The sequence below is a fragment of the Crinia signifera genome, chromosome 2, assembly GCF_055691185.1.
Source record: "Crinia signifera chromosome 2, ASM5569118v1, whole genome shotgun sequence".
Lineage (NCBI taxonomy): Eukaryota > Metazoa > Chordata > Amphibia > Anura > Myobatrachidae > Crinia > Crinia signifera.
In genome coordinates, this window is record NC_139218.1 from 187,631,224 (window position 1) to 187,645,421 (window position 14,198).

The 14,198-nt window shown below is 41.2% G+C and overlaps 1 protein-coding gene across 2 annotated transcripts in view; it reads left to right on the plus strand.

Annotated features, from left to right (window-relative positions):
- The window catches only part of LOC146060314 (forkhead box protein O6-like), an 86,921-nt gene extending 73,995 nt beyond the window's left edge, over positions 1-12,926 (plus strand). For both annotated transcript variants that reach the window (XM_083173373.1, XM_083173372.1), the window contains one exon: positions 9,218-12,926. In XM_083173373.1, the coding sequence (XP_083029499.1) occupies positions 9,218-10,591 (1,374 nt within the window). In that variant the 3' untranslated portion in view covers positions 10,592-12,926. The remainder of the gene's footprint in view (positions 1-9,217) is intronic.
- Positions 12,927-14,198: the final 1,272 nt, after the last annotated feature.

Consider the following 14,198-nt stretch of genomic DNA (forward strand, 5'->3'; position numbering starts at 1 on the left):
TTCTAAAAGATAATAGATAGTATCTGATTTGTTGCCTATAGCAACATCCCATCTGAAATAGAACTCCCACCTTAGTAAATTTCCCCCATACGGTCCAATTGCTGACAAATACTACTGGATCTCATGTTTACTATATAGTACATCACATTCTCAAGCCTGGACTAAAGAAATAAATGATTGGAAAAATCTATCATGCATCACCGAGAGACATAAGAATTAATCAGCACATTCAGAAGCTTGGCAAGTGTACCACACATGGGAAAAGGTCGCCACTGTGGGTCTCTTTGCCAATAAGCAACTATTCAAATACTGGAAACTCTGGCGTCTTGTACTGGATAAGTTTGTAATTCTCATCATTATGCTTTCAAGATGCATCTACCATTTCTTGGTCCCCAATAACATAGATATTGTCATATACAGGTGGTACCATGATGCTGAGGTTTCTTTAAATGAGACCTTCTGACTGCACTGTAACAGGCTTGGAATTTGTACATCCTGCTTGACTGTACAGGGAAGTAATTAGTTCTAATTTATGTGTGAATGGACTCTCTTCCACCTTCTATAGTATTTTCTATTTGGAATGCTGAAGAACACTCCCAGAGCGCCTTATCATAGCAGCTTCACCTGTGCATTGTTAGACACACCCACCTTTTGATGACTTTAAGGCATACGGTGGAGTAAAGACTCCACCATATGATGAAACAGAAGGCGCCAAATGGTCAGTATATTAATTGTTGTATTCATGCTTTAAATTTGGTCATTAATGATGCAGTAAAGCATGTACTGAATTTGAGACTTTTTCTAAGCTTGAAAGACTATACTATACATCTTCAGCACAATCGGTAAGTGGAATTGTCTACAAAAGGAAGGCAACAACTCAATAACTCTTAAATAACTTTGTCCCACTTTCTGGTCATCCCTGAATGAAGCCTTGCTAGCTCTTCAGACTAGATTTGCTGTTATTAGGCTGCCGGCCATCCAGTGCTGTAGCTAGGTGCCACGGTGCCCGGAACAGGGGCATGTTTCATGCCCCCCTCCCCTTGATTTGTAGTAGGGCTCTTGCGCAGCAAAAAGTGGGTGTGGCCTAACATTATCCCCCACACCGTAATGCCCACTGCACATTTTAGTGAACTTTGTAATACCCATTACACATAAAGCCACATGCCGTAATGCCATTTACACTGTTGGGATGCTGAACGCATTCCCCCATACACATATGGGACCCTTTACATTACATTGTCTACAAATAGAAGTTATAGGTGCTGCCTTATACTATTTATTGTGATGCCTTATGCTTTAAAATGAAAACTACTGGACAATGTGGAGTATTTTTTAGCCCCCTTCCCCCCAAACCGGGAAAGAGATGACTGGGAACACAAACCCGAAAAGGTACTTACAACGTGGAGGTGAAGCTGTGACGGCATAATTTCTCAGGCCAAAGACAGCGTGCGGCACATAAAAGACACAACCTCCCCTGCCCAGCCCGCCACTGCCGATGTGCCCGGTAGAGATGGCTACTGAACCCCTCGTACCCCCCACAGAATGTGTTAATAAATATGAAATATCAACATGGCAGAGTCCCACCCTCATACTGGGAGAGTGTAGTCTGACTTCTGCTTGTCGCATTTCTGCATGTAAGCAGAGACAACATATCTATGAATGCTGCCTGACAGGTCGGGGAGGGAGCTACACGTGAGGTGACCTGTGGGACAGACCAGGCAGAGAGAGAGAGCTTCCTCAGCAGCAGCACCTGTGGGACAGACCAGGTAGAGAGCAGCACCTATGCGGACAGTGCACGTAGGAGTAGTTGTCTCACCCCGATGGCTCCCCCGCTCCCCGTTGTGCTGTGCACTATTTTTAATTTATTTTATTTTAATTCAATTCAAGTCTCCCGCTGGACCGTGGCGCTAACCAATAGGCGCTCGCAGTTCAGCAGCAACCAATGCTTCTGATTGGCTGCTGGACTGCAAGCGCTTATTGTCTAGTGCCGTGGTCCAGCACGGGAGACTTGTCTTGAATTAAAAATAGCGGTGGACAGCCGCACACGGCACAACGGGGAGCGGGTGAGCCATGAGTGTGGGGCTGGCGGTGCACAGCTCCAGCTATCTGTGATCCTACGGCGCCTGGAGCTTGTGCTCCACCGGCTCTGCCCTCGCTACGCCTCTGCGGCCATCCATTCACTGGCAAAAATGGTGAGAAAAATCTGAAGCAGCGTCACTTAAGAAATGGTTTAAGTGTTTTTCCTCAGTCTATTTTGACCACTGGATTTTATATTCAAGTCAATACAGTAACAGTCAAGTGATCCAAACACTGCTGCTCTTCTACTGCAGTTATTTGTTCACAATATGGTTAAATTCCCCACCAACTGGGAGACTACACTATTCTTGGCAAAGGAATTAGGGCGAGATGTACTAAGTCCTGAAAAGTGATAAAGAGTGATAAGCCACAAACCAATCAGCTCCTACCTGTCATTTTTCAAACACAGCCTGTTACATGGCAGATAGGAGCTAATTGGCCGGTGGTTTATCACTTTTTAAGCTTAGAACATCTGACCCTTGGAATGCAGGGGTTGGTATGCACCTCTTCCTGCATTTGCATTACTTAAGGATTGCATATGCTACTTCTGCAAGCGACTTATCATATGTGATCCAAGCTAAATTAGGCCCATTATTTGTAACTGTAACTATTAAATGACATGATGAATGAGCCAGGTAATTAAGCTGATTGCCATAATGAAGTAAGGAAGACATAGGTAAGTAAGTTTTCCCATATTTAGTTAAATAGGTTTTTTTGCTTTGTCTAGATTCATACCTCAGATGCAGAGTATTTTCTGTAGAGGGAAAGAAATCATTCATGTTGGAGGCTGTTTGATACTGTATATTTTTATGCATTTGTCATTTGGGTTATTTTGAATACCAAAAATTACAGCACAAGTGGCATCACACACCCCTCAAGGCTGGGTACTTAGCTTTTGCTGAAGATGCACATACTTCCTTGGGGAGCACAGAAGAAGCATCCATAATAGGTACCAGGTCAGAATTGTGTGGCCCTGCATGACACGTGATAATTGCAGACATTAAACGAGCATGGGAGAAATATGTATTTAAATACTGTATGTCATATTGAGACATTGCTAGAAAGAACATGACTTACATATCTGTATGTATATTGCTAGAAAGAATGCAGATCCATCTTACACCTTTACTCATTATGCTAACAGTTTAGAGGCATTTATTACACTCATTTCTGTTTCCTCTACAATTCCTTATTGAGAAAGTCACAACAATAAAAGTAAAAAAAAAATCTCCCACAAAGTTCTAATAATACATGCATTGGGATACAGTCAATTTCCCGACAGTCAAAATCACGAAAACGTCAAAATCCCAACGTTAATCTCCCGACAACCATTGGCCAATGGTCAAAATCCCAACACGGTCAAAATGCAGACATTTAAAATTTTGACAGGTCAAAAAGTCAACATGTCAAAAAGTAAACATGTTTTTCATGATTTTTGCTTTGAAACCGGCTTGTTCATACTTTATAATCCAAGTGGGCATAGAGGGAAGATATAACAGTGTGCCCGAAGCATGGCGAACTCAGCGAGCCATGTAAGGGGATGTGGTACACTTATACAGTGTCCAGGTCTAAATAAACTCCCCAAATTAAAAACAACATGTCTACTTTTTGACCTGTATACATTTTAAATGTTAGCATTTTGACAGTATCAGCACTTTAAATGTCGGCATTTCAACGTCAGGATTTTCACCACGTTGGTATTTTAACCATCGGCCAATGGTTGTCAGGATTTTGACCGTCGGGATTTTGACTGTCTGGAAATCAAACTGAAGCCCATGCATTATCTACATGGGTGTGGATTATTAGGTTTACAGTGCGTAGGTCGAAAGTCAAATGCTCGACCACTATTGGTTGACAGTCGAAAGTAGGACACATGAAAAAGATTGACATGCATTGGGTCCACATGGTCAAAAGGTCAACACAAGCAAAGGGTCAATAAAAAAAGGTTGAAATGGAAGGGAGAATATAATAGTGTGTCTGAAGCATGGATCCATATGGTGACCATGTCAAGCTATGTCAACATAGACACCAAAAACGGTTTCACATTTTTGGTGTCTATGTTGACATACAGTAGCTTGATATGGTCACCATATGGATCCATGCTTCAGACACACTATTATATTCTCCATTTCAACGTGGATAGTGGGGGTATGAACTATCCACGTTGGCATGGAGTTTATTTCATTTATTTTAGAAAGTTTGGCGAGCGCAGAACCCCGAAGTAGCGCGCGGCCATGCTGGCACCGTGAAACTACACAAGTACCTTATGAACAAGTCGGTTTAAAAAAAAAATCATGAAAAACTCAAGTTAACCTTTTTCATGCATGTGTCAACCATTTTTTCATGTGTCAACCTTTTGACTGTTGACCAATAGTAATCAGCCTTTTGAATGTTGACCTAGACCAGGGGGTCTAAACCTGTGCTCCGGTTATACCAACAGTTCAGGCAACCAGTGTATTTATAGTAGGAATAAATGCAGTATGTTTGAAAATGTGACAGTTAGTAATGCCTACAGCTGTGCACCAGCTAGGTGATTTGGAAAATGTGGATCATTGGCAGATATCGAAGACTGGTTTGGCGACCTCTGGCCTAGGCACTGTCAACCTAACGAGTGCATACCATCTATAAAGCATAAGGTTCAGACATGAATTCACAATCAGCCAACCAGAAGTGACTATATAGTGCAGGCAACCATTATTATTACCAGCATTTCATTACAACCGCTCTCAGGCACCCACCGCTACTAACAAAAATATATACATCTCTGCCTCAGTGACATTAGGCCCCCACAAAGAGGGTGCCAGGCTGCCACAGGGTCCCAAGCTTAATTCTATGCACTACCCTAGGATGGGCATGGCAGCTCTCCTACACATCTGCAGGCTGACATTAGAGACGTTCTATGAGTCAAATGCAGGTTCCTCTAGGCAGTGATGATGTGGCCCCATCAGCTTTGAGTGGTGCCACAGTTCACACAGACACACAATTTTTTCCCTTAGAATCTGTGGGAATTATATGAAAATACCCTTATTGTATTTACATTAAACCATCACTTACTTTGCTCCCCCAACTTACTTCCAGTAACAAGCAAACACATGTCAGATGCAAGCAAATATACATACAGTATACAGCACCTTCGCTTACCCTGCAGAATACAGTTAAGGACCGTGGTGTATTGACATTAGGGTAGTTATGGCGGTCACCCATGGGCCCCCACACGTAGCTACAGTACATAATCAGCATAGGAACACTGTAGCAAATATGAACTGAAGACACTACAGTGTGTTTAACACATTTATAGTGCTGGGAGTCGATCCCGGGTTGTTGCAAGGTTGACACGGGTCTCTGTGCGAGGTGAAAGGGCCTTTTCAAATATCTCGGGTCTAGCAACCCGGCATTCCGACCCGTGCTGTGTAGTGTGAACCAGTAACCCAAGTTGAGCAACCCAGGTCCCGTTCACACTTTGGAGGAGGCAGCACTTGGAGACAGCATCAGCCACAGGTGTTACCATTTCAAATGTAGAAGGAATGCGGCAGACACAAGTACAACATTCCTCTGATGTTAATGAGCTTAAATGTCACAAAAATTATTCACTGTAGTGGCAAATTAAACAAAGGCCAGCTGTCCCACCATACTGTACTCTAAACGGCTGCATTTATTTATCCAGTGGTTTAGGGGATTACAATTTAGATTACAATAGATGTCAGGCAATTTCAAACCCTTAAATAACTTGCAGTTTAAGTTAAACCGCATGACATTTCAGTTCTCTCTCCTGTTATTACAGCCAGTATTTTTGCGCTGATTCAGAGGTGGTCGCTATTTAGATTTTTAAGCAAATACGTGTTTTTTTTCTTTTATATTTTATAGTGAATGTGTATGTCCAGCTATAGTGCTTTATCACCTGAAATGGTGCTCTAGATGCCGCAGCCTAAAAGACAGGCTGTGATCATTTGAGGGTGGTACTGATGCAGATTTGCTGGCCTTTGCAGCAAAGTTCTGGTGGCCATTCAGAGTAATGCTTCAATGTGGCGACTGTTGATACCGAATCGATATCGCCGGCCGCCGGGGCCTGCTATCGAACCGTAGGGAGGGTACTGCAGGAGGACAGCGCAAGGATGCCGCGCGGGAGGAGGGATGCTGCATAGAGCAGCATGTAACTATCTTCGATCTAGAAGATCGAAGCAGAAATAGACTTGCCAGGCAAGTCTATTTCTGCTTTCGATCCCGGGGCCACGCATCCGTATCGAATCTGCATCGAAGCAAGTTAACATGCTTCGATCCAGGTCATGTTCTATTCAATTTCGATTTGATTTTGCTTCTGTAAGCAAAATCGAATAGACAATGACCCTGAATCGAAGCACAGAGTTGCAGATCATAGAATCCATCACTGGCGTCTATTTCACTTTAGATGCCTCCTGCTGCTTTTGCATAATGATGCACAGCTGCTGCGTAGAAGGAAAGTAGCAACTTTGCGATTATCATCCACCTTTGAATCATGACCTGTGTTAATCATTGGTTAATATATCTGGCACACTGGGGGAAATTTACTAAGGTGGGAGTTCGATTTCACATGGGATGTTGCTATGGGCAACCAATCAGAATCAACTTCTTATTTATTTAGCACCTTCTAGTAAATAATAGATAGTATTTGATTGGTATTTGATGAAATAGAACTCCCATCTTCGTAAATTTCCCCCTCTGTATTTTTTTTACCCAAAATCACAACAAAAGTAAAAATGTCACCAAGTCACTGATTCATTTGGCAGCATTTACACCAAGTGACAAATGTGTGCTGCATTTTATAAAAGTGGATTTAACCTTAGAAATCTGTGTTTCCTCTGTGAACATTTCCAACACATGCTGGAACTTATTGATTTGTTTGTCCTGCTAATTCTGATTGCAGTGTGTAATTCTAGCTTCTGCTTTGATCTTAATTACATTTTTGGAATTGTTTATGAATGTTATTTCTCGCGCTGACATTGGCCAGTGTGACTGTAGTACAGTATGTACCCAATTTTTCATATTATAGCTGTCCAGCTAGCTAACTAAACTCTTCTGATGTCATTTACCCTACAATTCTAGCACCTGTCATTCATTTTTATTTTTGGGAGGGGTAGATCCAATGGAACGTGAAGCTCTAATGGAGCCTCATGTGAATTGATCTACTCTACGTCCTAACGTGAAGCTCTAATGGAGCCTCATGTGAATTGATCTACTCTACGTCCTAACTGGCAATTACTGTAAAGCCCTCCTTTTCTTCTTTGTACTCCCCATCAGTTCTCATGCAGAAACCTTATTTTAAGTCAAACTGGCTTTGACTAGGCTAATTGCATAGCTATTAGTACTTAAGATGAATAAGTACTTAAGCATATTGTGAATAACTTTAGATTTTAAAATGTGTGTGTATATATACTGTATATATATATATATATATATATATATATATATATATATATATATATATATATATATATAAAACATATTGTGACAACTTTCTTTTCTGAGTATCTGTTGCATTGTGTGCATTTTAACAATTAGATTTTATCTACAATGTAATATCACAAACATACTAGCCATTTTATTATGTGCATTTCATACTTTATTTATTAACAGTTTCTTATATAGTGCACACATATTCCGCAGCGCTTTACAGAGAATAGTTGACCATTCACATCAGTCCCTGCCCCAGTGGAGCTTACAATCTATATTCCCTACCACATGTACACGCACACACAGACAGTCTAGGGTTAATTTGTTGGGAGCCAATTAGCCTACCAGTATATTTTTGGATTGTGGGAGGAAACCGGAGTACCCGGAGGAAACCCACGCAAGTACGGGGAGAATATACAAACTCCGCACAACTAGGGCCATGGTGGGAATCAAACCCATGACCTCATTGCTGTGAGGCAGCAATGCTAACCATGACACCATCCGTACTGCCCTACTTTCATTAAAGTATTCCTATTCTATTGTATTTAACACTCCTGTACTTTCTAAGTATGCCGTATTCATGTCTAACACAGATGTGGTTGGAGCTGCTAACACTTTTCAGGTTAGCCCCCCCCCCCCCAAAGAAAATAATCGTATGGAAAACCGGCCTAAATAATGTAGCCAATTTACCAGTATCAACAAGTGTCAGTAAGTTTAATGACAGTAACATATTTGGTATATTGATAAGTAGTTGTTGTAGACCCACAGTATCTGTCCCACCACCCCCAGGGCCAGATGGGGGTGGATGGAGCTCCAGCTTCATGCCTCAACATAGAATTTAGCCCATCACCATGGCAGCATAATGATCACCAGCTGGCCACATCTTTTTAAATATTTTTGCTATTTGTTTTTACTTTTTCATATATGTAGGGAAACACTGGTGCATATATTGTATGGGTTCTATATGCCATTAGCCCGTGAACATTTTTAGCTTCAGGTCCTTAATCTGGCCCTTACCGCTCCCAACAGCAGTTCGCATACACTGGACATATCTGTGTGCCAGTACTATTTACTAGTTTTTATAAATGTACCTGAATACGCTTTCATGGAGCCTGAGAAACAGACTATGGGCCAGTTGCACTAAGCTTCAATAGTGACAAAATGGAGAGTGATAAATAACCAACCAATCAGCTCCTGCCTGACATTTTTCAAATACAGTCTGTGAAATGGCAGGTAGGAGCTGATTGGCTAACTGTTTATCACTCTCCATTTTATCACTTTTGAAGCTTAGTGCATCTGGCCCAATGGGGTAGATGTATGAAGCAGTGATAAGGGAGGAGAAGTGATAAAGTGCCTGGTACTTTATCACCTGCCAATCAGCTCCTGTTTAAAAGGGGACAGTTAGAAGGTGATTGGCTGGTGATAAAGTACCAGGCACTTTATCACTTCTCCTCCCTTATCACTGCTTCATACATCTACCCCTATGTTACTGACATACTGGAAATAAGACAGATATGCCTCACCAGACAAAGAGTCATCTGCTTATGAAGTTGCATGGAATGTTTTGGTGCTCTGACTGTCATATGGTTATGTGTGAATTTGCCTTAAATTAAGGGCCTTACATCCATTATTAAAGCTGAGTGAGATATAAATTATATGGTTTCATTTTGTAGATTTCTATTACATCTGAAAACATTTTTCTTTTTACTTTCAGAATTCCATCAGACATAATCTTTCCTTACATACACGCTTTATCCGTGTTCAGAACGAGGGAACAGGCAAGAGTTCTTGGTGGATGTTAAATCCAGAGGGTGGAAAGACAGGAAAGACACCAAGAAGGAGAGCTGCATCTATGGACAGCACAAGTGGAAAGTTTCTAAGAATAAAGGGCAAAGCTGGAAAGAAGAAGCAGCAGGTGCACGCTGCACCGGAGCCAATCGGAGAAGGCAGTCCTTCTTCACAACAAGCAAAGTGGTCCGAAAGTCCATCTTCACACAACAGTGATGACTTTGAGGTGTGGGCTGATTTCCACAACAGAGCCAACCCTGTGGCAGGGAATTTGAATGGAAGACTATCACCCATCTTGGGAAATGATGAACCAGATGAACTGGAGGATGATGAAGTGACACCCTCTTCACCTCTCATGTACCCAAGCCCATCTAGCGCCCTGTCTCCCAGTGCCCGCTGTTCAGTTGAAATGCCACGACTTGCAGAAATGAGTGGTAACATAGGTTTGAGTGAGGGGCTTTCAGACCATTTGTTAGATGAGCTGCAGGATGGTTATAATGTGAACTCTGCTGCTACCCTCCGTCAACGCAGTCCTGGGTTCTCATTCACCTCCAAGTGCCCAACTGTAAACAACACCTCTAATGCTTTTTGTGGCACTATTTACAGTCAGCCAGCAATGGGGATGATGAGACGGCTACCAATGCAGACAATCCAAGAGAACAAACAAGCTGCTTTCTCTCCAGGCAGTACCTACAGAAATTCTTCACTCCAGGACCTCCTAACTGCCATGTCCTATGGACATAAAGAAGGCATTATGCCAAGTGATCCAGGTTTAGCTACTGTTTTGGGGCCACAGCGTAGCCACAGGCAAAACATGAGCATGGTTAACAGGTGTGAATCAGGACAGGTGCCCTACTCTGCAACACTAATAAAAAGCCACAATTTGTACCACCCATCCACTCTCAACCACCACTGCTCTGTTAACAACAGTGCCTTAGTTAGTGCAAGTGGACTGGGGAATTCTGAATCATGTGGTTTGTCATCCGTTCCACATCACTCTTACTTCAGTAGTCAAGGTGGACATGGAAGCCTTCTTGAAGGGCCATATCAAGGGGCATATCACCACCACCACCATCATCATCATCACCCTCAAATGTACAATCAAGACAGATTTCCTACGGACCTAGACTTAGACATGTTCAATGGTACTTTAGAATGTGATGTGGAATCCATTATTCTCAATGACTTCATGGACAGTGATGAGATGGACTTTAATTTTGACTCTGCCCTGCCACCGCAAGGAGGCTTCAGCATGGCTGCTACAGCACAGCCAGCAAATCAAAGCTGGGTACAAGGTTAAAATGTAACTAAGGCCAGTTTGTAATTTTAGGTTAGAGGCATTTCCTTCACGGCAATCAGACAGACATTTATCTGACATAAATATACATTTGGTTGATATACAATATTGGTTTGGGTGAACCTTTTTGCTATTAAATGGTACAGTAAAAGGTTAGGGTGTTATAATTGTCTCCTATGAGGTACATTTATGCTTTAAATATTACATATTATACTTAGAACGTTTAAACCCAATTCACTTTTAATTACAAATTTCAAAGTCAATCTCCCACAAAAACAAAAGTGTATGAGAAGTTAGTTCCCACTGTAATGATTCTCAGTAATGGGTTGTAAAATGATGGAAAAATCTCCGTTACTGTATACTATGTTGAGTGTTCATTATGGCGTCTTTATTTTCTAATAGAAAGCAGAGGTTAGATTCATTTATACCACCAGTTAGACAACAATGTTTTTGACACTATTGACTTGTATACAATTCTATTACATGATGCATTCATACATTTGCTGGATTCCTTCAAACTTTTTGTAAACAATCTTGTGCACTAAACTACATACTCCATAGGATATTGTGCTTACATTCCTGTCTGATGTTGTTCCAACAATTCTAAACATGAGAATATGTCTCACAAAACGGAACTCCCAACATCATCAGTGTGATGTGCTTGAACATATGGATACACAGCTATTCACTAAAATAATTAGAGGTTAGAATTAAAGGCACCTTTGTCTGAGCACATTTTTACTTAAAGCTGAGGCCGCTGTATTTGTCAGTACATTAGTTTAAAGACAGGCTAAAATGAAGGAACTAGACGATTAGATTTCTTATTTCTAACTGCTTGTTTCATACAACACTTGTGATGGTCCATCCACTACTCTCTGACAGAGTGTTCCTCCTCATCCCTTTTTGTCACATAGATTAATTTGGGAAACTACATCTACATTTGTAAAGCTTACATTGCGGACTGGTAGATGAAGTTTCTTTTTCAAAATAACAATGAACAACTTGTACTTAAAATACGTTAAAACAAAAATGAATCAACTTCAGTGATAGGTCCCCAGTTTTCAAACATTATATTTTCAGTTTTTTTAATGTAATCACTATTATTCTCAATGCTGGTCAGAGTACTAAAGTATGACTTATGAATCACTTTCCACAAAGCACCTCTGTGGCCAAACAAATAATAAGAACAGATATGTGTGGTTATCTATAGTTACCAATCAGAAATGAGCGTTTAGCAGAGTTGCTAGTTGATTGGTTGGTTTGGGTCCCATTACATTTCTGTTTTTTTGTACCTTTATAAAAAAAGTATAATTGTTTTGTCTTCTTTTTTTCTCTTTTAATATATTCACACTTGCCCAACATCTTTTATAGTTAATTTTCTATTCAATGGCAAAAAAGGGTAAAGGAAACCAGTTGTACTTCTTAGCAAAGTTGATTGGCACTAAAGTGCTAGTTTAAAATGTTTTGCTATTTATTGGCAACATTGTATTTCTATATATGTACAAAAAGGGAAAGGAATTTCTTGAAATGCACTTTGTTCTTCCACAGAGCACAAATTGTTTAAAAGGGACCTCCCACATTTGAAATGACAGTATACTGTAGGGTATTTCAATGGACTAAAAGCTACATATTGTTTTCTGTAATACAGCTACAGCAAGTTCAATGGGTATATCTTTGAGCTGTTGCTTCCTGCAAATCTCCAAATCAACAGATTGTGAGTGTTATTTTTAATCGTTGCTAAAGTCTACCAAAATGAACTCACAAGGAGATGTCTCAACAGTATGGGGCTGACACATTACCTGATGGTTGTAGAGTTGAGAACGAATCTTGTGGTTACATTCACTATATTTTGGCCAAAATATATTGGAATAGTCTCAGATTTTCTGGTCCTGGTGCAATTCCAGTGATATAGCTGATAGATTTAAAGATGCAATTAGTGTTTATGCAAAAACAACCTTTTTTATCTCTTTAAAACAAATTGTCGATTTATCTAGTGGCTACTGTATATTGCTGGAATCGAGCCATTAGGAGCAAATCAACGCTTGCGGGCACTTCTGTTCCTGTACTGGGAATATGTGAATGTATCTGTAATGTGTAGACTTAATTTGGAAGCAGAACACGGCAAACCAAGCACCTTCGGTTCCATAAAACAACTTTTTACAATAGCTAAAACTACCCTTTCGGAGAACATAAACTTGTTACATTTACCTATTTAGTTATGCAGCCAAATTAATTAACCCCTTGGGCTCAGCTGCGCTGCAGCAGCGGGCTGTCCGGAAAGTTTCCGGGCATACCACTAATGTGTAATAGGTGCACGCCAGTGGTGTCCAGGTGTGCACCCCCCCTCCCATCACTCCCCCCAACCCTCCCCCCCCCATTACCTTTGCTCCAGGGATCGTACGCCGGAGCTCCCTTGACCCCCCTTCCCCAGCCGCCATGCAGTTTCCTGCAGTGATGTAGGCGGCAGGCTCGAGGATGTTCGGGGCGACTCGGGAGAGTTCAAGGCGCCCAAGTCCTCCTGAGGTGCCGCAAAACATCCCGAGCCTGCCGCCTGTGTTGTCAGTGATGACTGACAGGTGGCAGGGAAGCTCCGGCGTACTAACGCCGGAGCAGAAGTGAGGGAAGGGGGGGGGGGCCTCCTGTGATCTGTGGTGGGTTTTGCTGGGGCAGGCCAAACTTGCCCTGGTAGGTTTGTCCTGCCCCAGCAAAACCCACCATTCAAGGGGTTATTACGGTATACAGTGATTAAGGTCAACTCTGTATATGTTGACATGGATTTTGTCAGCTACTGAAGGTCGACATAGCTTAGGTCAACAGGGTCGGAAGGTCGACAGTCAGGTTGAAATGAGTTTTCCATGATTTTTTTTAGCCAACATGTGCCGACAGGTGGTATTTCCTACCATCCACTACGGCATGGTGGGACAATAAAATAGTGCCCGAAGCATCGAGCCATGTGAAGGGACGCGGTACACCTTGATGGTGTCCATGTTGACTATGTGGACATTCGGACAAAAACTGTGAAAAACTCATATCGACCTGTTGAATGTCGACCTATGAATGTCGACCTATGAATGTCGACCAATGGCGACATAATTCTTGTGTCAACCTTCCAACCCTATTGAACTTAACCACGTTAAACAATTTCATGTCATCCTAAGCCTTCAGTGATCAAACCAATGCATGTTGACCTAATTCGATTTGATGTCCATTTCATTTTTAACTAAATGAAAACAAATTAAAAATAACTCACTATACTGCCCCCTTTTAAAATGTATTTATTTATTAACTTCATTTATTGACTGTCATTTAAGCAGTGCAAACATGCAGATAATTTACAATTAAATGACACACACACACATATATATATATATATATATATATATATATATATATATATATATATATATATATATATATATATATAAATAAATCAATCATATTTCACAGAGCTATCCTGCAAGACACTTCAATAATGAATCAGTATATCATGCATGGGATGTGACCTAGAAGAAGCAAATAATTAATTTACACAGATTGAGGGCTGACAAAAAGGGCTGGTTATATTTTATTGCATCAGAGACCATCTTGTCCAACTAGGATAGGGGCATGC